The 26,414-nt window shown below is 44.8% G+C and overlaps 2 protein-coding genes across 10 annotated transcripts in view; one reads left to right on the forward strand and one right to left on the reverse strand.

Moving 5' to 3' along the window:
* C8H1orf112 (chromosome 8 C1orf112 homolog) overlaps positions 1 to 9,776 on the forward strand; it is a 25,421-nt gene extending 15,645 nt beyond the window's left edge. For 4 of the 5 annotated variants that reach the window (XM_030495653.1, XM_030495650.1, XM_030495652.1 and 1 more), the window contains 14 exons: positions 17 to 165; positions 1,055 to 1,163; positions 1,670 to 1,856; positions 2,900 to 2,982; positions 3,399 to 3,450; positions 3,771 to 3,887; positions 4,502 to 4,687; positions 5,365 to 5,487; positions 6,395 to 6,490; positions 6,929 to 7,042; positions 7,477 to 7,581; positions 7,897 to 7,977; positions 8,742 to 8,855; positions 9,157 to 9,776. In XM_030495653.1, the coding sequence (XP_030351513.1) occupies positions 17 to 165; positions 1,055 to 1,163; positions 1,670 to 1,856; positions 2,900 to 2,982; positions 3,399 to 3,450; positions 3,771 to 3,887; positions 4,502 to 4,687; positions 5,365 to 5,487; positions 6,395 to 6,490; positions 6,929 to 7,042; positions 7,477 to 7,581; positions 7,897 to 7,977; positions 8,742 to 8,855; positions 9,157 to 9,342 (1,702 nt within the window). In that variant the 3' untranslated portion in view covers positions 9,343 to 9,776. The remainder of the gene's footprint in view (positions 1 to 16; positions 166 to 1,054; positions 1,164 to 1,669; positions 1,857 to 2,899; positions 2,983 to 3,398; positions 3,451 to 3,770; positions 3,888 to 4,501; positions 4,688 to 5,364; positions 5,488 to 6,394; positions 6,491 to 6,928; positions 7,043 to 7,476; positions 7,582 to 7,896; positions 7,978 to 8,741; positions 8,856 to 9,156) is intronic. The other variant, XM_030495651.1, reaches the window with a different exon arrangement.
* A 322-nt stretch (positions 9,777 to 10,098) lies between these two features.
* SCYL3 (SCY1 like pseudokinase 3) lies at positions 10,099 to 26,285 on the reverse strand. 5 transcript variants are annotated; one of them, XM_030495660.1, is made up of 16 exons: positions 26,228 to 26,285; positions 25,341 to 25,486; positions 24,421 to 24,617; positions 22,779 to 22,994; positions 22,090 to 22,275; positions 21,327 to 21,440; positions 20,321 to 20,377; positions 19,468 to 19,570; positions 18,774 to 18,885; positions 18,035 to 18,112; positions 16,954 to 17,093; positions 16,033 to 16,220; positions 15,301 to 15,472; positions 13,280 to 13,423; positions 11,946 to 12,682; positions 10,099 to 10,539 (listed from the first exon to the last, which is right to left on the reverse strand). In XM_030495660.1, exons 4-16 carry the CDS (start codon positions 22,941 to 22,943, stop codon positions 10,477 to 10,479), a joined length of 2,259 nt encoding a protein of 752 aa, XP_030351520.1. In that variant the 5' UTR covers positions 22,944 to 22,994; positions 24,421 to 24,617; positions 25,341 to 25,486; positions 26,228 to 26,285; the 3' UTR covers positions 10,099 to 10,476. The 5 variants fall into 5 exon arrangements, with proteins under 5 accessions (XP_030351520.1, XP_030351517.1, XP_030351519.1 ...); XM_030495657.1 differs by having other exon boundaries at positions 22,779 to 23,070; XM_030495659.1 differs by lacking the exon at positions 24,421 to 24,617.
* Between the last annotated feature and the right edge of the window lie 129 nt (positions 26,286 to 26,414).

The following is a 26,414-nucleotide window of genomic DNA, read 5'->3' on the forward strand; positions in this document are numbered from 1 at the left end:
TTTGTCCTCCCCCCAGCAAATTTCCTCCCAGTCTCTATGCTCCAGAGATTTCTGAAGTTCACAGAGATGAAATATCCCGAGTGTTTCTTGTGGCTCTGGACCCTCTCATCAGTCAACTTCTTCCCTTTAGGCCATTTATGGAGCACGTGTTAAGCGAAAAGCTAGGTGGGTTTAAAATACAGCTACCACTGCTGTAAGTACTGTGCAAGCATCTCTAAGGGATCAACATTGGTATTTTGACTTTCTGGACCACAGGCAATATAGTGCATGGTTTGCTTGTCTCCAATTCTTTCATAAATACTATGATATACCTGCTTGCATGCTAACTCTGATGAATTTTATAACCGATAGTTCATGTTGCTGTTGAATCTTTTCCAGTGTACTCACAATAACTTCAGTATTAGTCTGGTAACAGAAATTCTATCAATTCTGCTGTTTTGTGTCATTTCAGTCCACATTTGTCACAAACTTTCAAAGTAGGCTGAAATTTTTCTGTTCTGTTGCGGGGGAAGACAGCTATTTTTTCCTAATTAATTATTTTCTGTGATAAGCAGAATGCCTTCAAACTGGAAAATGATCAGCTTTTTGTTGTAACACTCCACACTCCCTCATTTCTGCCCTGACCAGCATGTCATAATTCTGAGATAGCTGACTGACTTCTTTCTTGGCCTTGTCATTATCCTGGCCTGTCCACTTCGAAGAAAACTTTGGTTTCAGTATTTGAGTCATCCAGTGCTTTCAAGAATGGAAGCATGAGGCATCCAGATTGTAACTCCTTTGTAGCATCTTGCAGTGATAGTTCAGAACTGGAGTATTTTAGATTTTACCTGATATAGTGTATTGCATTTATTTTTCATTCAAGCACAGTGTTCATGATGATACATTCTTTTTTCCCAGCCATGTCTGTAAATAATTTTTTATTATTTTACTGGGGACTTTTATGTTTCACCAGTTGTTCATCATTTGTCACTTGCCTAAAAGCCAGTTTACACACGCAATATATTAACCAGGGCAACTAGCATCACGTTTAAAAAAAAATCCCCAACTTCTACAGGTCTCCCTCCTGAGCAGCAGCTGCCTCAGTGTCTCATCCTCATTACCATAATGGACAAACTGTCCTCTCAGCCTGAAGAAGTGCAAACTCTCTGGAACACAGGAAAAAGGTACTAAAAAGGTTTTCGTTGTAGCTCTTCACCACAGCAGTCAGTGTGTACAGGCAGAGGGGCTCAGCTGCTGGGGTTTCCCTTGCAGCCGAGTAGTAAAATTTGACAGATTCTATGGATTTACATCCTTACACGGAGAAAAATGGGATCTGATGTTCAGTGCTACAGGAGCGAAGGATACAGAGCCAGGGATATCTTGGGTTTTTTTTCAGGAAAGGAATGGTATTTAGAGTACTTCCAGGATAAGAAGAGACACATGTATGTAATTTGTTGATAGTTCACGAAGTTAAAATCTTACATTTTTATGCCTGAACTTGCTAATAGTCACCTGAATTTGTAAAAGAGGAACGTAGTCAGGAGCTAAAATCTAATCTAAAAGCACTGAAGTTATTGCTGTTGTTTCTGGTCAAAGACAAAGTTTCTGTAGTACAGATGTTGCTTGCAGGACTTGGGATTTGCGTATATGTAACCCAGCTGCTCTTTTGTTTTTGTTTTTCCCCTTGCAGCCTATCTTTATTTTCAGCTCTCTTCTTCAGTTTCCAGCAATGTTCTGGTGAGCTTTCTCTCCCTGTGTGTTTGCCAGAGGTGATCAGTACAGGACAACTGGCAGTTCCCATCACCCTCTATCACTATGTCTGTGTCCACCTGTGCTCCTTCATTGCTTCCACACTCCCATCCCACTTTCCTCAGCTGGTAAGATTATTTTTGCTGATCACCTCTTCAGCTATGGGATGCAGATGCATGGGCACTATTTAAAAAAGAAGGAGTTCTTTCTAATGATCTGGCTCTAAAGAGGTGCTTAGGTATGAAGTGGTACTGTAGAAAGCTGCCGTGATGCAATTACATCACTGGAGTTCAATTATACAGTAAATGTCACTTGTAAGAATGGGAAAAAAAAAGCTTCATACAAGTTCCTGAGAACATCAGTGGTGTTGGAAATCTTTGTTCTCTTTGGGAGTGGGAAGGTCAAGTTGTTATAAGAAAGTTCAGCGCTTTCTTTTATGCGGTATTCAAGTTATATGAACTTCACCTGGTTTTGTTAGTCTATACTGTGAAGTAATAAAGTGGAATTTAATATTTAGAGTAAATAATATTGTCGTGGTTGCAGCTAAGAACATACCATTAAATGGTAATAAGCAAAATTTTCTACTTCAGAGGAGTATTCTGGGCTTTGACTAACTTATATAAAGTTTTAGAAGTTTTACACTTTTTACTACATACAGGCGAAAGAATGTCTAGATAAATGTAAACCTTCATAAAGTTCTGTCACAGAAATTACAGCCCTAATTTAGTTTTTCTTTTTTCTGAATGCTATATTCCTCTTTCAGATAAAATTTGTGTTCCTACAAGACGAAGAGGTTTTATTTGGTTTTCAGGGAGCTGCTAATAAAGTTGGCAAGAAAATTGGCAATACATTGGTTTTAAAATTAAAAAAAAAAACAAACCCAAATTTGTAAGAGTTGCCTTGTGAAGAAGGGATGCACATGATGAAATGTCTTGAAAAGTGAAGGATCCTCAGCCCATGGAGATGACTGTACATGCACCTTCAAAGTGTGCAGAACTGAAGGTGTGCTTGATGGTGTAGCTGAATAGAGAGTATGATAATGAGTTCTTAAACCATTTAAAGTCGGATAAGCTGAAAATCTTACTAGGTTTTGGGCTAATTAGTGGAGTTAAAGTCATAGTAGGCCTGCAGTCTGTTTCTGTGTGAATTCATATATGTATTTTCTCCTCAGGAGTATGCTCTGCTGGATGCTGTGCTGGGTTCTAGTATGATCACGTCTTTGCTAGCAATGGACTCGTGGTGCTTCCTTGCCCGGTAAGATATTTTTTGTCACAAGTGAAGCAGGATTTCACAGATCCAGTTAGTTCTGTTGTACATAATTCCTGAAGAGATTTTTGTTTGGTTTTGTTTGGGTTTTGGGGTTTTTTGTTTGGTTTTTTTTTTAAGGCAAATTGTCCCAGAGTTGGATTATTTTCAGATATAGAGCATGTTTTGAAAACTAGGAGCAGAAATGGCATAGCCATTTTTACATTCATGCAAAAAAGGGGAACATACCTTTTCTGTTATTTAATAATTCTTTTTTGGAATGGTTCTTGCAAGTAAATTGGTTCTGTGCGTATCAAGTTTAAATGTGTTAGAGGAAATGGCCATCTCTTAGACAAGATTTATAATATTTAGTCTGTAAAAGAGTAGGAAGTACAGACTCACAAGCTTCTGTCTCTCACATTCAGGTATGGAACAGCTGAACTATGTGCTCATCATGTTGCTGTGATTGCACACTTGGTAAGAACCACAGTGATCTTTGCAATTTGGCACCAGTTTTAATCCTAGTTCCACCAGCAAACTTTCTAAATGACCAAAGACAGGAATTTCTTTTTTTTCCTCCAAAATCCAAATGGAGATTGCTTTAAATCTTCAGATGGAGTTAATAATTAGCACAAGCAATACCATGAAAATATAAAACAATATGTCTACTATTTCTAACATGTCCTGCATTGTTTTATGTAGAGTGTTACTGCTGTGATCTCACACTGTGACTCTCAGAACATTCTGTATAGAATTAATTTGCTGAGTGGTGATTTTTTTTTTCTCAATTTAATTAGATGCATTGCCCTCTTATCCTAATTCAGATAAAGTCTTGGCCCAGTGACTGTTACCAGGTCTCTGCCTTGGGTGTTCTGCTGAGGCGTATGCTCTTCTTGATGGCTCCAGATCACCAGGCAAGTATAGCACGGCATTTCCTCTCTTTAATAGGAGAGATTTGAATCAGTGGCCTGTGTTAAAATATCCTCTTTCAGTTCTTCTTTTGCTGTACTTGATATTGTACTTATTACTTTGGCATAGTGGATTCTAATTTGTAAAGATGTGCTCTGCCAAGAAAGGCACAGGCACCTAAGAGGGGTCTTACTGGGCAGCACTGTAGTCCTTTCTTTGACTAAGTATGAAAATGGCACATCACCCAGATATGCTGAAACTGTGATTGCATCTGCGACTGGTGTTTATGAGTGTTCTCATGCCATCAGATACAAAGAGTAGCATACCTTTCTGTCAGTGCCTCTGTATACCTTGGAGAGGCTAAAGCTCGGTCTTCTACTTGCTAGAGAGCCATTGCTTCAAGCAGATGAAAGAGTAAGTTGCTTAATCATTCTGATGCCCTGTATGTGACAAGTGAGGTTGCAGTAAGCTGGATTTTATTTAAACGAAAGGATTTACACAATGTTTTCCATACAATATTTCTAAAGCAAACTAGTGGTGCATTTTGGTTTCTCAGCTTTCTGACAGATTATCAAATTGTTTTCTGGTCTGTTTAGTTCATACTGACTTCTGTTTGCAGGTAGAATTTGCTCATAAGTTTGTTCCAGAAGAGGTGGAGAACTTGGCTGTGTGGCAGCACATATCGCTAAAGGCCCTGAATCCTGATCTTAGGAAACGAGTGGCATGTCAGCTCTGTGTGGCTGGGCTTGCACAGTGCAGGCGATGGCTGAATAGCAGGCGCGCTCTGGGAGAGCTCCGATCTGTGGTAAAGGAGATTTGGTTCTCTTTGTAAAAATGTGGGAACTCTGGATTTCCAAACTATAAGGGTTCTATTGCTCTCACCCCAATGCTGATTTTTCTGTGTGTTGCACAGCTTTTTTCCATTCGTAACTGCCATATGCATGAGCAAGAACTCTTCTTTTAATGTTTTGTGCCAGTACACAACACCTTAGGAGCCTCTACTCTGAGGGTTATACTGGAGGTCTTATGGTTTACTACTTTAGGTATGGTTTGCTCTCTGGGAGAGCAGATGTATTTTTCTGTAGAATTTCTGATTTATACCATGTCATACAATGACTTTTAAGTTTTAAAATCCTGGTTGTTTTTATGCTTCATCAAATCTGAAAGATGCTCACTGGTGTCCTTGGCAAAGGAGTGTGAGAAACCAGACTTCCACATGAATTATCTGCTGCCAGCTTTTGCCTGCCAATGCAGCTAATGACTGCAGCACTGTGCGGAACTCACAGAAGTAACGGATGGTTTCCTTGCTTTGGAAGCTTTGTTGGCTGCTGGCCCAGCGGGTTAGCTGTGCTGTCCAGCTGACACAGCACATTGGGCTTCTTGCCATCTTATATCATTTCAGATGTTTAATAGGAGTCAGGGGTTTTGGTTTGGTTTACATGTAGGTTTTTTTGGTCAGTCTTACACATTTTTTCCTACTAGAATACTGCCCTTTCTGTGCTGCTGGCTGCCTGCAGTTTTGCTGATGACACTCTGGAGGCAGAGCTTCAGGCATCTGTCTTGGGGGTGCTTGGTCAGTTCTGGACTTTTCTCCAGGCTAAGCAGGTAAGAGAATTTGCTGCTCCAATTGTGAAAGCATGATGTTTTTGAGAGGCTGGTGCTGTTTCATCATGTGTTTGTTACTAAGTTGTTGTTTTACTTGGATTGGACCGTTTCTGTAAAGCTGTGTAACTGTGCTGCCCATTTGCTGTCAGCTGGTTTATGTATTAGACAGGCACGTGCTCTGGGAAGTGGAGTTTGAATTTTCCTGAGCATTACGTACATGGCTCCTTGTTGCTCCATCTGTTATTTAGTGTCAGATTCAGACTTGCTTAACAAGAAGTCTGAAATACATCATTCTGATTCATACTAGTTACAAAATTGGCCTGTTTTTAATGTTCTTGAGAATGTGAACAAAACTCATGGTGATTTAATTAGTGCATAGCTTAACACATGAAAACCCATAGAGCTAGCAACCTTCCTCCCAGATTTGAGAACAAGGGGTGAGGTGATTCCTTTGCAACTGTATACCTGTCCATATCTGCAGCTGCAGTAAAGAAAAAAAGGATTAAAAATGAAAGCTTGAGAGTGCGGGTGAAGAAGAGCCAACAATGTGCCCCTTCAGAGGTCTCTTCCAACCTCAGCCTTTCTTTGAAGACATTTGGCAACTGATAAGTGAAAAGAAATAGTTCATATAACCTTTAGGTGCTTATATTAGCGAGTGGAGGACAGAGATGAGGGGTAGACAATATAAATATTCTTAATAAAATCGAAGAAAAGGGTCTTTTAAAGTATGACTGCCTACAAATATTGATATGACTATTTTAATATTTTCTTCTGCTGCTTATGATGTGTTTTTTTCTCTGTGTAAAGTTAGCTAAGAATTTTGGAACACTACCGTAATTTTAAATTCTTTCTTAAGTAGTTATTCCATAAAAATGCAATGTTACTAATATCTTGTGATGTGTTAAAGGTCTCCGATGAGCCATGTCTCCAGCAGACACTATGTTTATTACTTCACCTTCTGGAATTTTTCATCCAAGCATTAGATGCTCAACTGATTATGCAGGTAAAACCCCAAAACAAATCCTTTCTATGAATAAATTACTTCATGAAAACGAAATTCTTTGTAATTTAATGAAATCCAAATGGGTTATTTCATGGTCTCACCCTCTCTTAACACATGGAGGTTCCTAATTTTATTTCTTCCTTGATTACTTTCCTGATCTTTAAACCAAGTATACGGCACTCTGGTGAACACTGCTTTTGAGAATCCCATTACTCTGTAAGACAATTGAGATCTGTGGATATGCTATAGAGCATGCTAATTTGATTCTAAAATGCATACTGCAGCAGCTTTATCTTACCCAGTTTTATTCAAGGTGTAGCACTCCTTTTGTTTTCAGTCCAGTTTTCTAAAATCAATGTTCTCAGATTTAAAGATGAGACAGAACAGTTTTCACCTGCAGTCTGTGTGATGAAGCTTCACTGGGTTCCCTTTTTGCAGGTATTTGCCATACAGTCTTCCCTTTTCCAGTTGGATCCCCCAGATCATGTTCGTCTAGCAATGGTGGATTTTCTCTCTTCTATGGGAAAGGTGTTTATACCACAAGAAGCACAGGTGAACATAATTATGGCCTTAGTGAAATAATTTTCAGTCTTTTGATGAAAAGATATGCTATTTATTTAAATATAGAGGATCAAGTTCTTTACATACAGGAGTGCCATGATATAATAATCTTGGAGACTTGTTAATGGTCTATGGCAGTTCTGTTTTTCGTTGAGACATGCTGAGTGCATGCAAGATGCTTGGTTTATTCATTTGCTTGTTGCTTCTCACCAGTTAGAAAGGACTGACATGTGACCCTCCACGAAGAAAGAACAGAACATGTCACCTGCCTTAGAATGTGGGATTTTTTTTTGCCAGACACGGCAGTCTCTTGCATTTCACAAACCTGTCTCTTGACCTTAGAACAATTCTTTAATAATAAATCATGATGGTAAGATATGCACAACTAACTCTTCAGAATTGATAGATATTCGTTCTTCTTTCAGAGGCAAGTTGTACCCCAGTTGTCATGTGTGTTTGCTTCTCTGCTAGCTGACCAGACCTGGCTGATTCATCAGCACGCATTGGAGGCATTCACACATTTTGCAGAGGTAAGCACAGCAGAACTCTGGATGTGTGTATTTGGCTCTGTTAACTTTTATTGTACAGAAATTCTTCTGTCTTAGTTTGCTGCTCTTCCATGACTAGTTTGGATCTCAGTATTATAGATGCTATTGCACATCAAAAGTAATGGGGCCTACTGCAGCTGCAAGTGATTTCAGGAGCTAGAAGTGAAAGAAGATTAAGCATTGGTTCCTTAGGTTGGTTGCAACAGGAAAGGGAGAGTCAGGGAAAGAGTTTTTACTTTGTCTATTCCTCTGTTAATATGAATGTACTAAACAATGATTACTCAACATTTTTGACAGGAAACAAGCCATGAAGATATTGTTCCTCTGTGCCTTAATTCTGAAGAAACTAAGAACAAAGTTGTTAGTTTTCTGGCTAAGGTACATATGTTGCTGAACCACTTTACTGCTTTCTTAATTGATGCTGTGCACATCCATTATACACAGTACACAGCCTATGTCTATCTCTACACCTGCATTATCTGCATGGTGATTAAATAAGTAACTTTAAAATTAATTGTTGATCTGGTTGAACTTTCCTATTTGCTTTAATCAGCAGAATTAACAACTGCCATTCCTATGCCTGCTGCTCTTCCACTACATCCCAACTTTGATTTAAATGCTTCACTTTTCCCTTCTTGAACAAAACAAACAGAAGATTAAATTGCACAGTGACTGTTATAAGCAGAGAAGTTATCAAATAACAAGACAGAGATTTCATCATTTGGTTTGTGTGATTTCCTTCCCTGTTTCTCATGGATCAGTTTCTGAAAGCTAAATGAACGTGCATGAAACATCTTCATCCATTCTGCATGTTAGAAAAAATTCCTTTAAGAGTAGATGGCTATTCATGCACAACACAGTGGGAAGGAGAGGGCGGTTATCACGCTGTAACCTAAGACAGGGCTATCTGGATGAGCAGTATTTGACAAGCAGGTAATTAGCAAAAGAACTGATAGCTGCCAGTGATGCACCAGAGTTGTAGATAACTTCAATCTGCTCAAAAGTGTGTGTGAGAAATTAGATTCACTTCAAACTGCTTGTTAAGATCTCTCCCTCCCTTTTTTTCTGGCACATAAATTGAGTCTATGAAGGCTGGTAATGTTGCCTTGGTTTAGTTACCTCTCCTGTGACTTTCTCCCTAGACGAGGCAGGTAGAAGAGACAAGAGAAGCACGAACAGAACGCATGAAGCAAGAAAGGATTACCTGCAGCGCACAGCTGATGAAAATGGACAGAGAACTGGACTCAACAGGAGAGGTATGTGCACTTTTAAACTGTCTAGGCTCTATTGTTGATTTGTTAGTTCTGGGAAGTATCTAAAGAGGTTCAAGATGGTCTTGCTGCCCTCCATGTTCTAAGAAAAAAGGTCGTGTGCACTCCTGGCCCTTAATGTTATGCCTGAATGCTCTGTACTGCCTGCCAGACAGCAAGAGCTCTCACAAAGCAAGGGAGTCTCTTGCAGCTCTTCCCCATCTAAGGGTTTTCTTGCATTGGGATGAAGACTGATCACTTGTGCAGAGCATTATAAATGATGTCTCATGTTTACTTAAATCTGCAGCCTCTGGCAAAAAGAGCTTGTCACCCACACTCTGAGGAGCAGTATAAGTCAGCGATAGGCACTATGGAGGGGGCAGTGGAGGCTGTGAAGCTGCTGCTCCAGAAGGGATCACCCCCTGCTTGGCTTGCAGTGAAACTGGAGGCTCTACACACAGCCATAGCCATCCTCAGAGACAGTGTACGGTAAGGTGTGCTCAACAGGAGTTAGAGACAATAAAACAGCTCAGCTCCCCTTCAGAGGGAAGAGATGCCTTTGTACCACAATTGCTGGAGAAGAAAAAACTGTGACACAGGGTGATGCTCTACTGTGCTGCTGGGTCTCAGTTAATGTGCCAAAACAAACCGGGGTGTGAGACATTGGCCTGTCTTTCACAACTGGCCGGAAGGACTGATACTTTTTAATGGTCACTACCATGCCTCTGAGCTGTGATTTTGTACATTGCTGATGTATAGCTTGCTCTTCTAAGCTACTGTATGGTGCTAGCCATTTCATGAGATTATATTTTGAATACCAAGCTGTTTGAATCTATTGTAAAAGTTACCTTTGTTGTCATGTACAGGTGACCAGGCAGTAAGTGTTTTTATCTTAATTTTAAAATACACTCAAGTATAAAAATTTAAGGCTCTCTACTGTTTTCTGAACATACCTCTGCTGCTGGTTCCACTCCATGCTAGGGTCATCTTTTAAAAACAGTCTTTACTGGTCACAGCTAAGAGCAGAAAGAATGTGGTGCTTAAGCAGTTCGTGTTCAGTGGTCCCTTCACTGCAAGCTTCCTAGCACCTCCTGTGCCGGCCACTGACAGAACTATATAAACCCAAATAAAGGAGTAAACTGTACATTCATCTTAAAAGCATCTCTTAGCTAGAAAGTTGAAAGGAGCCATTTCTAAAGGCTTTACTTTTCTGGAGGAAAAAAAAAAAAAGGCACATTAACCAAGGAACTCAGTGTGACTTTCATTTATTGTCATCAGTTTTTCAGAGCAGGGATGAGTTTTGGAACAATTGCTTACACCACTCTTGGCCTCCAGTATCACGTCAGCACCAACACACCCATCACGCCATTCCTCTCTGGTAGCAGCGGCACGCACCACAGCTGGGCACATTGCTTGGAGTGCAGGCCTCACCCCTGCAGTTTTTGGCACAGACTGGAAAGGAGTATCCATGGCAAAAGATCAGGCCCCATGGGATCTCGCTGGCTGCTGCAGCAAGTGCCTGCCTTCTGGCAAAAGCAGTGCTGAGGTACTTATCCATTGTAGTGGGGAAGCCACAACTTCTCTTACAGAATCCAGCACACCATAAATTGCCATTCTTTCAGTCTCATTACCAGTTAGTATCATCTTCCCAGTTCAACTCCTCTTCTTCACCCCAGCCTGCAGCTTCAGCCTAGAATCATGTAAAATTACCAACATTAAGGCACATGTACTGTACTTCTGTACTTAGCACAGCACAGGAGCCAGGCTGTAGCCTGTGCACCTTGTCATAGCAGAGCAAGACATTGATCCAGAATGGTGAAAGCTCCTCATAAGGCAAAAAATGAAGTGCCAGTATTTGCAGCTTTCTGTCTTAAAGAACTTGTAACTACAAAAGGAAACATCTTAAAGACAAGAGGAAGCTAACAGGGAGAGTCTTATACAATTTTCCTAAAATGAAAGCAAGAACTGTTTGTAGTAAAACCACCTCTCATTAATAACAGGATGCTATAAACTAGATGATGTCTTTAACCCTAGGAAACAGCCCTTGGTCCTGCTGTGTTCTAACACAATGAGTTTGATCTCATCTGTCCACTGACAGCTGCTCTTCTACTCCACAGCACTGACTGCACTACAGTGGTTGACTCTTTCCCCCCTTCCCAAAAAAATAGAGTTGATACCACAACCGTGCTTCTGTCATTGTGAAACAGTATACCATTTTCAAATGTCATAAACAACTTCAGTTTATATCCCAAGCTTCTCTCCCCATGCCACCTGCTACTCCTGCAGTAGCTCTCTTGAGGCTTAATTAGCAAAACAACTTGAAATCAACACCTACTCCCTAACAGAGTTGTATGTTCAAGTGGGTGTTGGGAGTGCTACCTCCCCTCCTAAACAGAAGTAGTCTCCAGAGTCTCAATGATAGGACTAGAGGGATTTACCTGCTTCCTTAAAAAGGCAGTTTTATAACCCTCCTGGTTCTCTGAAATGCAGAAATGTCTCCGCTATTCTTTCACAAAAACAAAGCCTCCCCCCAACCTTTGCTTTGTAATCCAGAAGTTCTGGTTTCCTGGTATTTTATTTACAATGCTCTCTGGTCTTCCTAGAAGAGCCAGGAGCATCATTAAATCCTGAGCATCCTCCTTCAGTTTGTGCACACTGCCATGCCTGTTCAGCAGACAGGATTCCAGGCTTGTTCTACCTGTCCAACAAACCAAGCCTCTCCCTAACATAGTGTAGGGTCTTTGCAATCAGGAACCAGCAGTACAAATTAAAAGCTGGAGTTAAAATTCCAGTTCTTTTAGTAGTGTACATGTTAAGTCCATTCTCTCACTGTTTCTTCACAGAGCTCTCTTACTGCTGTAGTAATGGCACACTGAATTACCTGGTGCCTGATAAGATGGATCATTCAGAGCTCAGCATCTTGTATTCACAGGTAAAGACTCAACTGTACAGGCATATGCTGCTACTACTTCCTCAGGTTATCCATCATCTGATTAGGGAGCCAGCTGGTTCTACAACAGTGTGCTGTGCCATGTACGTGCTTCAGGATCCTCTCAAGTGTGCAGTCATTTAACCCCCCCTGCCTAAGCCTCTTACCTCAATGACATCAGCTGCTGCAAATTTGGATGAAAACAGCATATTCTGGGAGGCACCTTCTCTGCTGGATACTACACCAGAGTGGCTGGGAACAACCACTTCTGTCCTCGCTTCAGGTAAAATCAAGACAGCTGAAGATGGTTTAATGTCTGGGATCATGTCAGCAAACCAGTCCAGCTCCGGGTCTTGCACGGGTTTCCTCTTCACTTTGATCGTGAATTCTTCTCCTAGGCCAGACTCTGATGAAGACTTCAACCTTTCCTGAAAGGTCATTTTTGGTGGCACAGTTTCTCCCAGTTGTTCCTGGTGGTCCCACTTGTCATTGCTCCAGCTGTTCCCGGGGCAGGACTTTGGGGGGGGACTCAGTCTGAGGCTTTTGAATTCTTTGCTCAGCTGATGGGTGCTGGGCAGAGACCTTGGCATTTCAACTGCATCAGCTTGGGTCACAGTGAGGCAATTTCCCGAGGACAGTTCAGGACTAGGGCTGCTGGGCTCACAGTCATCCCAAGGCTTCTCATCTACATCATGTTCAACAAAATAAGGTCGCACGCTGCCCTGTGGCTCTCGGGGCTGAATTTGAATGTTCACAGTTTTCTCAGCATCTGTCTCCTCTGGCTCACTCCAGTCCGGCCACTCCTCTGCTGGCTTTTCGGAGGTAGTCAAAGAGCTCCTGCTGCTCCGTAGCATATTAATGTTTCCAGGAATTCCATTCAGTGGGGACTGAATGTCTTTTTCACCTGTGGAAGACAAAGGTGTTACATACTTATTCAAGAAAGCAAGTGTAGAGAGAGAGTTGTGCCTAAAACTCCTTTACATCACAGCACCTGGCACAGAAATAAGCCAGTAATGCTGACTGAAAAGATGCTTCAGCACTGAGCTTCTTTCATCTTAGAAAGGTGGCCCCTTTCTGCTTGCAAAGGAGGGGTATTCATCTCAGAGCCCTGGGGCAGTAACAGCTGACTGCTCATAAGCAGTAGGTGACTGAAAAAAAAGCCATGGAAGTAAACTGAGTTAGCTTCAGAGGCCAGAGAGTGAGTGACCTGTAAACCTGGTGTATCTGCCAAGCTGTGGGAGATGGAGGGGGAAGCACAGCAGAGAACCTGCAGTAAGGAAACAGAAATTCAGGACTGGCCAGCCAGCAGTACATGTATATCAGATTCCCAAGTAACTATTCCCTAGAAAGTCAAGGGTCACACTCTGCTTCCTTCTTGTTCCCTTCCTTGGTTCACTGCACCCTTCAGATCACCACAGGGGGAAGTTTACATCTTCTCAAGCAACATTTCATTTGTAGAACACTTGATTTCTAGAAAGGAAGAGCTAGGGCTAAGTTTTACCTGTCTTTAAAGCCAGCTGATTGTCTTGTCGCACAGAAAACTTCTTGACAGGTACATTTCCAGAGATGGGGAACACACTAGAATTGTTCTTCAAGGGCCGTGAGGTCTGATTTCTCTGATTGCTTAAAACATGACTGGGGGAGTCTGCAGGGATAAAAGAAAAGAAGATACCAAGTCCAGAAGGTGTGGTGTCAGTCTTAGTTGAACCTGCCCACAGCATTGGAACGTTCCTATTTACAACACTGACAAGGAATACTGACTGAAGATGGGTGCAGCAACCCAACAGCTGTGCCTCTTGATCTGTATCTAGAACAGTACTCCTCTGTTCCTGCCATCTGCAGCTCTTGCCAGTACAAAGTTTAGACAACTCTCAATGGTCAGGTTTTGCTGATACATTCTTTCAAGAACTACACAATGAACAAAGTGATCATGATCAGAGCAGAGCCTTAAAAAATGCTGCCTGCCACCTGGCTGGATTCAGAATCCCAGCTTCTGTCCTGTATGGTAGCACAAATCCTCTGTTGCCTGCTTCTCATACAAAAAGACAGCACTGACAGCCACAGCAATTCAAAGCGTAAGCAAACTCGTGCAACCACACAAACCCTCTTTTATGCTTGGGCATGAGCAAGGCAGCTTACAGTACCGAGTCTCTACCCTGAATGAAGGCTGTGTGACAGCCTCCCTCATATCACACCCGAGGTGAGGTGGGGTGGTAGGCAGTCAATGCCACACTTTGAAGCTGCAGAAGGGAGGTTTGTTTCTGAGGATCACTTGGCAGGCACCTTGTTCCATTCACTCTGGGGAGTTGCAGCATATGATCAGTGGTGGCGGTGACGCTTTGGCTGCACAAGGCCCTTTTGCCACCACCTCAGGAGAGTATGGCCAGAATGTCAGTGCAGCATCTGCTCCCACCTGGCTTACCTGTGCTCTCAGCCAGCTGTGCCTGCCTGGGCCAGGAGCTACCAGCGCAGCCAGACACGTGGCCTGTGGCTCTGGAAAGGATGGCAGTTAACACGCAGAACCCACCCTTCCCCAGAGTGCCCCTGATAAAAGGTATGTCCTTCTCAGGGCTTAGGCAAGCAGATGAAGCAGCCTCACAGGTTCAGCCTCTAGTACTGTTTTTTGCAGATCACTACTCACTGTTGAGGACAAAGATGGGGTTTTTTGTTGTTTGTCTAAAGTTAAATCAGGTCTAATTTTAAATATATTCTGAAAAATAAACCTGGTTTTACCATGCAATCCACTTAGAGTTTATTTACGATAGTCTACTACAATAATGTAAAGAACAGTAATGCAATGAGCCATCCACAGATTTTAATAAAGGGTGGTAGCTGTCAGTACACACATAGTCAGGAAGAAAACATTTATACTTAAATTGATCTCTATCATGTATTTCATTTGAATCTGTATACCTAAAGTAGAACAAATGCCAATTCTTCCCTCCAGTTACAAGCATTCTTAGTTTCAATAACCAGAAAAGCTTTCCCTTAGTACACTTGGTTCCAAGTTATCTAGCAGGTGTAGGGACTACTGTCTTCATTTGGATTAGCTGAAAAGTCTCCAGAGAGCTGACAAAATAGGGAAGTTCATATTCCTTTTCCAAGCTATGGATAGAAATTGGGGGAAGAGGATGACATTTACTAGTTTTAAAAACATGAAGGACAGAGGGAATATTAAACAACTATCTGGATAAGTCCATTAGTCCTTTAGAAGGGCAGTCCCGTTTTTCCACCAAACACACACATTTAACAATCTCCTTTACTTACGGAGATTCTTAAATGAAGAAGAGATTTAAATTTTTCCATATATTTCCTACATTTAAAATACTTCTGATACCAATTCTGTATCCACAAATAGCACCTAATCTAGAATTGTAGTTTAGCTGCAAATTAGCTTGGTTTTCCCACCCCCCTCCCGATTAACCTGTCAATCGCAACAGATGAATCCTGCAAGAAATTCCCCCCATGTTGCTTGGACAGAATAGGCAGGAATCTCAAGAGAACTCTGACAGCATCATTTACCTTCCGGGGAGAGATCTGCAGTTTTCATGAAGCTTGGTACAGAGCTTTTGAAAATCTTGGTTCTTTCTCCACCTACAACTACTTCAGGTCCGAGCAGGGACACGAGGACTGCTAAGCTGTGCAGCGTTATCGCAACAATGGAGTCACTGGTATCTCGAAGGCCCAGCAATACCTACACCAAGAACAGAACGACGTGACCAAGAACAGAAAATTCTGCTTTTTCACTTCTTTCCCCTTAAAATGTTGTATTGTTGGCACATTTCATTTCTGCCATCTCCCACAGCTCTCAGTAGATACTGGACATTATTCCACAGCATAAAATCAGCCTTCCACTTTGTGTGACAAGCTAAAGAGGGTGGGTGTCACACTTCGTGTGACAAGGTAAAGTGCCCGGTGAATGCTTGACCATAAGGCCAAGGCACCCCGAGCTTACACCTATCACTCCTCCATTCTTGACAGCGGTGGGGTGAAACAGGAACAGAGTCTCTTCTTGTTAGGTTGCCAGTCAAGGCCGACAGGTACTGGCACAAGTGGTGTATGTGACAGAGGGCATCGGGTTTACAAAACCAGTAGTCCAGATCTGAATGGGGTGTAAGGGCTGGGGCTTGCATAGAAAGGAGGCTGCAAACTGTGGCCAGCGCTATGAGATCCCAACTTCAAGCTAAGAACTAACCCAAGCAGTAGAAATCCCATATTCTAGGATATATGACCTATTGTTTTGCTGTCCTTAACCTGTGGCAATATGATGTTTTTCAACTCCTCCCGAGAGAACAGTTCTGCATAGGCATGAATGTGAGACAGCAACACCATTCGAACGTGCTCCTCATGAACCTCAAACAGCTTCAGCAGCACAGGAATGACGTGTGTCTGGAACAAGGCTGGCGACAGGAGGCAGCTGGTCTGGCTTTCTCCAATTTGCTCTAGCGAAGAGAGGTGAAGATGGAAAAAGGCTGCTTCAGCAAGTGACAGCTCACACAAAAGCTACTCACTGTGAAACCATCACAGCCAAGATCTACAGTGTCAGCCCACTGCCGGGTTGGATTCTTTGTCAGCTGCCAACACAGCTTGCTGGGGATGTTAGAGATGGGAGGCAGGAGAGGCAGCAGTGCCAATGTCCACTGCTCAATGGTCATGACCCTGAACACTGTCAGTCACAAGACAGGTACTGTTTGACTGAAACCCCCATAGCTATTTAGGGAAAACTTTAATAGAGAGGAGGCAAAGAGCAGGGACAGAGAGCTGGGGATCCATCAAGACATGCTGAACACTTCTTACAGAAGAAAGAGGAAGAGTCTGAGCACCCATTACAGGAGAAAGGGCAGTGGCAGAAGAAGGAGGAGCAGCCAGGGTAAGGGGAAAGCGAGAAGAGGGATATGCAGTGAGCCACTGGGAAAATCTGGGCTGGGAGGGTGGGGTGACGTGAACCTGGGAAAATGCCCAAGCAATTCCTAACTCTCCTCCCAGCATCAGCAGAGCAGTGGAAAGTACTACAAAGGGGGAAGCACACGTAACCATCCTTTCCAGTTCTGTATGTTACACTATTTGTTCTGGTTAAATAAATGCCACTATTCCCTTGACTGAATGGAACGATCACTCTGAATTCATTCCAAACATGTCACTAATAATTGTGAAGAGAAAGTATTTAAAGGTCACCTTTCTTTGGACCCAGCAGATGAGGAAGAAAACTCTTGACAGCTACAGGTTCTGCAAACACGAGCTGATTGAGTAGAAGAGGCACCAGCCGCGATGCTATCAGCTCCTCTGACAGCCCAGCCACCCTATCCAGTAGGAATCTGCGTTCCAGGAGAGAGCAATTGGTATCAAGGCAGCCTTCATGCATTTATGACTGTTTCCCTTAATATCACTTTCCCCTTTTTGTGTCTGCCTCATCTCCTAGAGACAGCGTCCCATCACAGCCTCTCACTCTGTGTGCACTCTAACCTAGAAGGACAAGGCTCTGCTCCTGCCTGAGGCTTTCAGGCAAAGGCAACACAAAACAGGAGCTGGAAACACTGTTAGGCCACACTCCCTCCTCTACTGCAACACTACAGCACACGGGTCAGCTTTACAAATGATTCCTGCTCTGCCATGGTACAGTGGGAGATGGAACAGTGCAGCTAAAGCGTGTGGAAGAGAACCTGAATAATTTAACTTCTGCTAATACCATCATTATTATGCCCCACGAAGTGCATTAACTGTATTAGAACATGGACAATGGAAAAATTCTTCCCTTTTCATACCCCTGTACTCTTGGGAATGCTGCTGTTCTTGGCCTTGTAGAGTTCAACCCAGCTGCTAGCAAGCAGACAGGATTCAGAAAAGCACCCTTGAAGTGACGCATGTCACTACAGTCTGGTTTCGGACTGGTTCTCCAGTGACAGCAATTGATCTGTGGCAGGTAAAAACCCCACTGTCCATGTGGCTGTGCAGAGTGTCACGCCAGAGGCTGGCGAGTATCAGAATGATGCAGAGCCCAGCAGGCATCACTCCCCCCAAACACCAAACGGTTCACAAGAAATTGGTAAAGGAGGGAGTGAAATTTCCTATTTGATGCAAATGTTATTTTGGCTCAAGTACCCAAAATATTACAAAGCAAAAAATGTTCTGCCAAAGCAATCAAAATCACCCACTTAACTACCTCTCTGGCTCCTAGTCTTCCCAGGTCTCCCACGGTCTGAAATAGGAAATTCCTGGAATAAGAAGCTTCCGGATTATAGTTCCTTCACTTACTTACTTGAAAAATTCTGTTTTTTCCTCCTCAGATTTTAGAGTTAAGGTCTTCAGAAAATTCACAACTTCCAGAAAATCATTCCTAAGCACAAAAATAGTCAAGTGTGATCCTTATTGATACTAAACCACTTACAACGAAGAGACTGCAAATCCCCGTCCTCCTTCTAGCAGAGAGAACTAGCCTGAGGGATACAAGTCAAATGCTGGTGGACGCCAGCATGGAGGTGTGACCCATCACCCGAAAGCTGCCCCTGCACAGTGCTGCACTTCGAAGTCAGCAATTCACAGGAAGACCTGGGCAGTGTTGGCACTAGCCACCCTGACCACCTGGCCAGGGCAATGAGGAGAACCAAGTGCCACGCTACACTAATGCCACCACCTAGAGAAGCACTCAGGGGACAGCAGGCACAGCTCTCTGTGGATTATCTCAGAGCCTGCTTTGCTCCAGCAGCACTGCTAAAGATTTTTTCTACAGCATTTCCTACTACCTCCCATGAGCGTGGGGACATCCAACTGACTGCATGTGACTAAGGGACACACTTCTGCCACCGCTGCCAGCTCAGCACCTCATTTGGAAGGCTAACACTTTCTTAATTTAAGAAGTCTCTTTTCTGTAAGAGGTAGGGATGAAGTCTGCACTTCCCATCTGAAAGTAACACACCTTCACAAAATGAACACATTTGCAACACAGAAACAAGCAGTATCAAGACATAACAAGAAAAGCAGGATATTCCTTTCCTTACCTGAAAAATTCATGAGACAGTAAGCTGGACAGTGGTGGACGACACTTTGGATCTGGGTTCAGCAGTGTACAGTGCAAGGTTTGCTGAAAGCTGGAGAGAATATCTGCTGAAACTGAAATTCAGAGCACCTACAGTTAGATTTCTCTCTCAACATTAAACAAGCTATGTTCAGTAGTCCTCCATCCTCCCAAAAATTTAATTTTTAGCTCTATTTGATAGCAAAATTACTCATATCTGGCCTAAAGGAAGGGAAAACAGCATTTCTATTTCTCTTCCAAAGCTGCTTGGTCTTTGGGGCACCAAGGAATGCTACTGTCTTCCCAAGAAGCTTTCTGCTCCCTCCCTGCTATAGGGCCCCTGCTCAGCTGCGGTACACAACATCCATGCTCCCGCATCCATAAGCCTTAGTGAAGTGGCTGGTGAGGCAGGACCGGGCGAACCTCTGACTGCTGCAGAGCAGGTTTGGAAGTGCCCACATTACACAAGCCGGTGACCTCCAGCCACATCTGAGCATGTCCAAACGCAGGGAAAGGGGAATACAGGAGAAGCCAAAGCCTGCGTTTTAACTTAGCAAACACAAAGAACAGCAATGGCCGCTGAACCTGTAGCGCATCTGCCAGCCACAACAAAATGGCTCGATGAACGCAAGGAATAAGTTACAGAGGCCTGTTGATAGCAACGTGTCATTCCTCACCCTGATCATTGAGGACTTTGAGGAGATTCTCAACTGTTGTTCCAAACGCGAAGGCATCCCTCGCGTGCCCGTAGCTGCTGGGCAGAATCTTGAAATCTGCAGACTGAAAACAAACACAAAAGATCAGGAAAGCATTACTATGAAATATTATGAAATACGCAGTAGTTTCCATGAGTTTTAGTTCCCACCCCTCACCATACGCACTCTCCAATTCCTTCTGTAGCACCAAAGCTCCACTGAGTACCCTACAAGTAGAATATTATGCTAAAAAAAACTCCATGGGGGAATTTATAACCCAAAGGAGCAACTTCATAATGATGAAACAATTCCCCGATGAATGCGTGCAGCGACTGCAGGTCAGCAGCTTCCAGCATTTCTATGGAAACAGGTGATAATTGGAGAGAGAAAGAGAGCTCCTTTAGCACAAGCAGCTCAGAGGATGCTTCATGGACAGGTGACTAACAAGTGAGAAGAGGCTGTTTTGAAAGCACACAGCTGTGAGACCACAGTGATCTGGGCAATCTCAGCAACTGCTCTGTAATTTTTGCAAAGCTTTGGTGATTCAGAAGCATTAAAGCTGCAACACAAAGTGTCTGAAAAGTATTACGGGAATCTGCTGTCCCCATCACTCCTCATTCAGAATGTCACTTCCCTATGCCCAACATCATTCCCAAAACAGGGATGGGATGAAAGAGGGGGAAAAAAGGAAGAGAGTAAACCTCACATATTACCCAATAGCTAACCTCCTATTCAGGCGTATGGAACCAAAATGTGTGAATAAAGATTATTTCCTGACCATTGCAATTTTATTTGTTGCCAGCAAGAAGTTCCTCCAAGTAATGATGTTACTCACCATCTCCTCACAAGGGATGCATGACTGGTCTCGTACCGACTTGACATGGCAGAGGAACTAGAAGGAAAAGAGGGGAGACATGAGCTGCCTCGACTGCTCACCTGTGCCCAGCAGCAGGAGCAGGCTCTCCCCTGCCCCTTCAGCATGCAGCCGGGGCAGGCTGCACTTTGCTCTGCCCGGCGGGGAAGCACAAGAGGAGCAGGTGTGAAGCACCAAGCTGACAGAGAGCAACTTCAGGGCATCGCAGCCAACTTGTCCCTTTAGCCCTCAGTCCTACTGTCCTGCATAATCCATCTGGACAGGGAAAGGATTTAATTAGCTTTAGCTGTCAGGTCTTACTGCTGCGCTCTTTGCGCTGCTGTGCACCACCACGCAGGCCAGTTAGCTGTGTGCCTGCCTGATCCTTTCTGGAAGGCAATACACACCAGGGACACTCAGTACAGGTTGTGAAGGATTTGTATATGCTCTGGGAGAAAAGGCAATATACATTTACAATGCAGTGCCAGGCTGCAGCAATGACTCTGCACAGCATGCAGCAGAAATCAAACCAGGAATTTTCCTAAGACCACTAACAAGCAATGAAGATGCCAGCAGCAAAAGCTAAGGAGTCATTGAAATTCTTTTCCTTACTGATTCATTTCAACCTGGATCTTCCTGCTTCACACTAAAGCTTTTTTCTTTCCCCCCCAGGTTGTTTTACATCAGTCCAGAGGAGCAAAGATTTCTCACTCTCCTCAATCTTAACCTACCAGCCAGCAGTAACCCTTAGAAAAGCAGCTGCTTTCTGGCTAATGGGGAATCAGTTTCTGTTTGTATAGACATTGTAGTTTATAGTCCCATTGTCCTTAGAGTAAAGGTTCAGGCCAAAGCTGAAAGCAAGCCAACACACTTAACAGTGAATTCAGGTAACTGGAAGGACTTGGGCCTTCACTTGGCTAGGTGGCCAGCTTCCGCAGGCCAGGAGCCCTCTCCCAGGCATCAGAGTATGCATTTGCTTGGCTCTTACCTCTGGGGTGGCTTCACTGAAGTTACAGACTGTTTCCATTCCTCCCAGCTTCCAGTGCCCATCCTCACTTACAAAAACGGATGATAAACAGACGTTGTTATGTGTCAGGTTTCCCTAAAACATAAAAAGATAATGGACTCGGGGATAGATGAAGATATAAAATCTTAATCAACACTAATCAGGTACTGCAAGGAGCTGAGAGAAAGCTGCCAAAAAGGGCACGATACTAAAGGTTGTTCAGGATTTTGCAGGTATGAGGCAGAAGGGCTGGGTTTTTAGAGCAGACAAAGCTCTAGTTGTCACAGCCCTTACAGCGCAACTCTTAATCCAGACAAGCCCTCCAACTATGAAGACAAAGCCCAAAAGCTACAGCTTGAGCCAGGATTTAAGTGCAGTCCTGGATAAACACACAGTGACAAAACAGAGGAGTGGTGACACCAATCTCTGACATGTGGCAACAGCTGTAAATAAATGCCAAGACTGAGCAATACTATTTCCCCAAAAGCAGCACTGGAAGCAGATGTCAATTCATGAATTGAGAACTGCTCTCTTATTTCCAAACACATTTTCAATTACCCTTCCTCCTACAAAGCAGCCAATGATTTTAGCAGCTTCAGCCTAAAAGAACTGTGGGGGGTTTGTGTATGTCTTTCTGAGGGATCAGGAATGAGACAGTCATCCAGGCAAGCGCAGGTACAACACTCTCCTGTCACGTTCATCGGGCTCCCACCAAAGCCTGATGACTGCTGCTGGGGATACCTACCCGGTCATGGAGGAAGATGAGTGCCAGCAACACATCATAGATCCCTGCACAGATTTCTGCGGAAGAGAGTGTCTCCAGGACCATCTCCAAAGGCTTCACACGTTCTGTAACCAGGTGGATCCCATTTGCTTCCACAGTACAAGACAGGAAGCGCAGAAGGCAAGGGTGGCGCAAGGTTTTCAGGTGCTTCCAGAAACAAAGACATCTGTTAAATCTCATTCAAGGCACCTCTCTCTGCTGCAGAGGTTAGCCTCATGCTTTTAGCCATGGTTTCTGCTTGAATTCAGACAGCCCATCCCTGCTCCTCACCAAGCACTCAGCACAACCACCCACTGCTGAACTTAAATACACCTAGATACAGTCAGTCTTACACCGAATAAATACAGTATTTTGGGTAGATCTACCCAAGTAACACTCTCTGACATCTATCTGCAGGAAGAGACCAGTAAGGTATTGCTGCCTGAACAGTGCTTCCACCACTGCTCACATCCTGCAGCACACATTGAGTTTTGCAGCTGCCACCTCTCCTGTCCCCCTGCACGGCAGCTCTCCGCAGCCAGTGTCAACTTCGACCTTTTCTCCTGCTCTTACTCCCCAATGATTTAACCCTCATGAACTGATTCCCACCCCTCCAAGAAATAGGAGGGACAACTCTGATAAGCCTGTCCCAGGCCCGCTCTCCACAGTACCTTGGCAGCTTTATTAACCTTATCTTCATTCTCTCTCTTGTACACAAAAACTGAAGCAAGTTTGCCATCTTGCAGCACAGCCGGATAAACTGTGTGTCCCGTTGGCAGTGTGAATGGTGGCTCTTCCAGTGTGTAGCTCTTTAAAGCGCTGTTCTCCGAGCCCATCACTTGTAGAGTTCGGCCGTTGCAGAGATTCCCTCTTGATGACAAACTGGCCTAAGAGTGAAGGAAGATGTTTTTTGGGCAGATTTAGTTCCAGCAGGTGCTGTCCAGTTTGCCTTCAGAGCATTTTCTGCAAAGCATGAAAAAGCCATGAAGAACTTCCTCCTGCCAGGATCCTCTCCTTCAGTTTAAGGACAAGGATAAAATCCCCACTGTTTACTTTGTAAAGGAAACCATATGTCCACAAAAGGGTTCAGATCAACAGAAACCCCTAGGACTACATCAGCATCTGTGTCAGCATCACCACCAGACACCACCAGCTCTGACACAGAGATGAACAGAACAGGCAGAACAGCATCTACAACTAGTCCCTGACCTGGCTACCCAACCCAGGATCTCCCAGTACCCCCCAGTCATGCAGATACCTACCCCAGAGGTTTAATTCAGATTAAATACAGTCAGCAGTTAGGAATCGTGACTGCCACCACCTTAAGGCACAAGGAGCCCCTGGCTGCCTTCAAAGCAGCCATTCCTTAATTCTCCAAGCCACAGAATGAAGCTATGTCAGGTAACCTCCTCCAGCAGCACGCTCTTTCCCTCCAGATCACCTTCTCTCACTCTGACAGATACTCCCTGTGCCAACCCTTCCTTCCTCCCACAGCCTTTGTCAGGAAGAGGCTGACACAGATTTTTGTGCTGCTTCCTTGCATACAAAACTGGTAAAACAAACACGGTGATTGCAGAAGCTTTTGGAAAACACTGACCGAGCACATGTGCTGTAATCAGGCTGTGATCACAGGCTAGGGGCGAGACCCTCAATACCAGGCTGTATATGGAAGTCAGCAAATGATCTTTAATAACAAGAGGACAGAGCAAAAACCTCAGTTTTCAGGAAAAGTGTGGAAAAAAACCTTCTCATCCCCAAGCACTTCTTGCAACTGGAGAATTGCTTTATGGTGGTTGTTTCTAGTCATGACCTGAAGCTTCAGGAGGCAACAACATGGGAGTCTCTGGGCCCTCCAACAGAGCTGTTCCAGCAAAGCTGCTGCTCTGGCCCCACACCCGTGTCTGTAGTTCAAGCCCTGCCAGGAGCTCAGAGGTCAGTGGTGCTGGGGGCCTTCTGGAGAGAGAGCTGCTCTGTTACAGTTTCCTGACTTCAGTTAAGAATTAGTTACCTAGAAGATTGTCCTCTTCCTCCCCAGTGTCCTATATTTGAACATGTTACAAGCTGATGTTTTTATTAAATGTAAATATGCCAATTGCTCAACCCACTAGTCAACAAGAGCACTGCGAAGGAGCAGAATGCTGCCTTTTTAGTAGGCTCCATACATATCCTTGCTCATACATCATTTAACTACGTTTGTTAGCTAACTGTTCTGTTACAAAGAGGTAACTACAACTCCAGATGTGCTTCTTGCTGGGAAGAAGGAACCCTATGAACACAGCAGATATGGGAACCAGAGCACATTATGGCGCTTACCCGTTTGATGTGAACACCCTCCAGAGCGTACAACCACCACGACAGTCTGAAATTGTGGTTTGTTTGGTTTTTAATTGAGCTTCTGTGTCCTGATCCACCCAGAATCTAACGCTGCATTAACTGCAGATCATGCACATCTCCCCTCTGGTGCCAGGGATGAAACTGCACCTTTTCAGTGCCGATTCCTCTAATGTGACCTTTAAGAAATAAAAGAACCTATACGAATCTAAACTGCACAGCTGAGTGCAGGTATCTGTATTCTTGTCTCTTTTCAGCTTTGATTTGTTTTGTAGCTTTGCTGTAACTACTTCTCAGATTTTGCATAGGACAGCTCAAAGTATCTGTGTGCCTCGTGCTCCTTCAGATACATACAGACACATTCACTGGTTAAAGATTAGGCTTCAGAGACACTCATAGTTCAGAAATATTGTAACGTTGGAGTCATTCAAGCAACTGTGATCTACTCCAGTGCCACTGCACAACAACCAGCTTCAAACAAGCACCCCCACTCCTCGTAACCGCCTCTCAGGAGGAGCCCAACAAGTCTCAGTACCAAACGCCAAGCACCGTCAAGCAACCAGCTTTGAACAACCCAGGGGCAACAGCAGCCGGTGGAACCAGGAGCCACACTTTTCAGGAATGTGGCAGCTTTGCAAAACTATTGCTTGGCTTCTTTTTACAGCACTCCAAAACATGTTGGCTATTCAAACTCCAGCAAAAAGCATTTCCAAAGGTGTAAGCCTCGGTGCGGCTAAAATCCACAGAAGAACTCTTCCAATGCTAATAAACTATCACACAACTACGCTGTGTAAGGACCACACATGCTTCATGAGTTAAAAGCATTACCCACATTATAACCCTTTAAAATCTTACTTTCAACTAATTGTAAACATGAACATTAGATGCAACACACAGCGCACCTTGAGGTGGAGAGGAGCTCAGCAGGGAAAGCCAGAGGGACTGGTCGTTAAGAACAACTTGGGTCTGCCACCATAAACGGTGTTAAGAGTTGGAATTTCAGGTTAGCTTCTTTGTGGAGGGATGACACCGCGCACGAGGCATCCACCTGAAAAACAGACACCAAACCCGGTCACCGCACGGCTACGAGTCAGGCGGTTCCCGACTTTCCACTCGCCCTGCGCCACCTCCTGTGCCAGCAGAGCCTCCCGGGAGCTGCTGTCAGAGGTGACGGGAGCTTTGCTCCCAAAGGCAGAGGTCTCCCAACGCGGCAAAGGCAACATCCACCGGGCCCCCTGCGCAAGCAGCGGCACGGACGCAGGCAGGTGAGCGACCAACAGGCAACAGCCTCTCTGAGAAAGAAAACGCGGCTTTATTTCACCTTCCGAAGGACAGCCCAGCCGCGGGCACGGCACAACAGCACGACTTGAACGCGGCGGGCTCCCCAGGGAACACCGGCCCAGCGCCAGCCGCGGGCACAACGCCGCCACCTGCGGCACTCACCGACCGCCGCCACCAGCTGCGGAAAACCGAGCGCTGCCCCCGCCGCGCCCGCCAGCTCCGAACACCCGCAAGGAGGGCTGTCCCGAGCGAGGCCTGCGGCACTGCCGGCCGGTGCCGAGTGCCCGTGCCCCGGCGCAGCAGCCCCGGCCCCAGGCGCGGTGCCGCGTCCCGCGGGCACGGCCGGGGACAGCGGAGACACCGCCCGGACGCCAGGGGAGCGGGTGCCGCCAGGACCACTGGCGCCCTGGGGCGGGTGGAGGAGCGGGGGCCTGGTCACGTCTGCGCTGCCCCCAGCCCACCACCTCGTGCCCCCGCCAGCACCGCGGCTGCCCGCGCCCCGCCGCACCTGCTCCCCGCCGGCCCGGGGCAGGCGCCGCCTCGGCCCCGCCGGCCGCTCCCACCCGCGCTTCCGGCAGCGCCGCGCCGTCGAATCGGGCGGGCGGAGCGCCGCCACCTGCCTTGCGCGCCCCCTGGCGGCGGGAGGGGCGGGGCGGTGTGAAGCGAGCGTGAGGTCATCTCGCGCGAGGGCGCGG

Source organism: Strigops habroptila, chromosome 8 (assembly GCF_004027225.2).
Source record: "Strigops habroptila isolate Jane chromosome 8, bStrHab1.2.pri, whole genome shotgun sequence".
Taxonomy (NCBI): Eukaryota; Metazoa; Chordata; class Aves; order Psittaciformes; family Psittacidae; genus Strigops; species Strigops habroptila.

What these genes read in the sequence shown, in the direction of transcription:
- SCYL3 (XM_030495659.1), bottom strand. Translation starts at nt 22,943, where the DNA reads ATGGGCTCGGAGAACAGCGCTTTAAAGAGCTACACACTGGAAGAGCCA. An exon ending in GAAAAAACAGAATTTTTCAA is followed by an intron (nt 17,094 to 18,034) that starts GTAAGTAAGTGA and finishes CCTGGAACGCAG; the next exon opens with ATTCCTACTGGATAGGGTGG. An exon ending in TGCAGATCTCTCCCCGGAAG is followed by an intron (nt 13,424 to 15,300) that starts GTAAATGATGCT and finishes TTATCCCTGCAG; the next exon opens with ACTCCCCCAGTCATGTTTTA.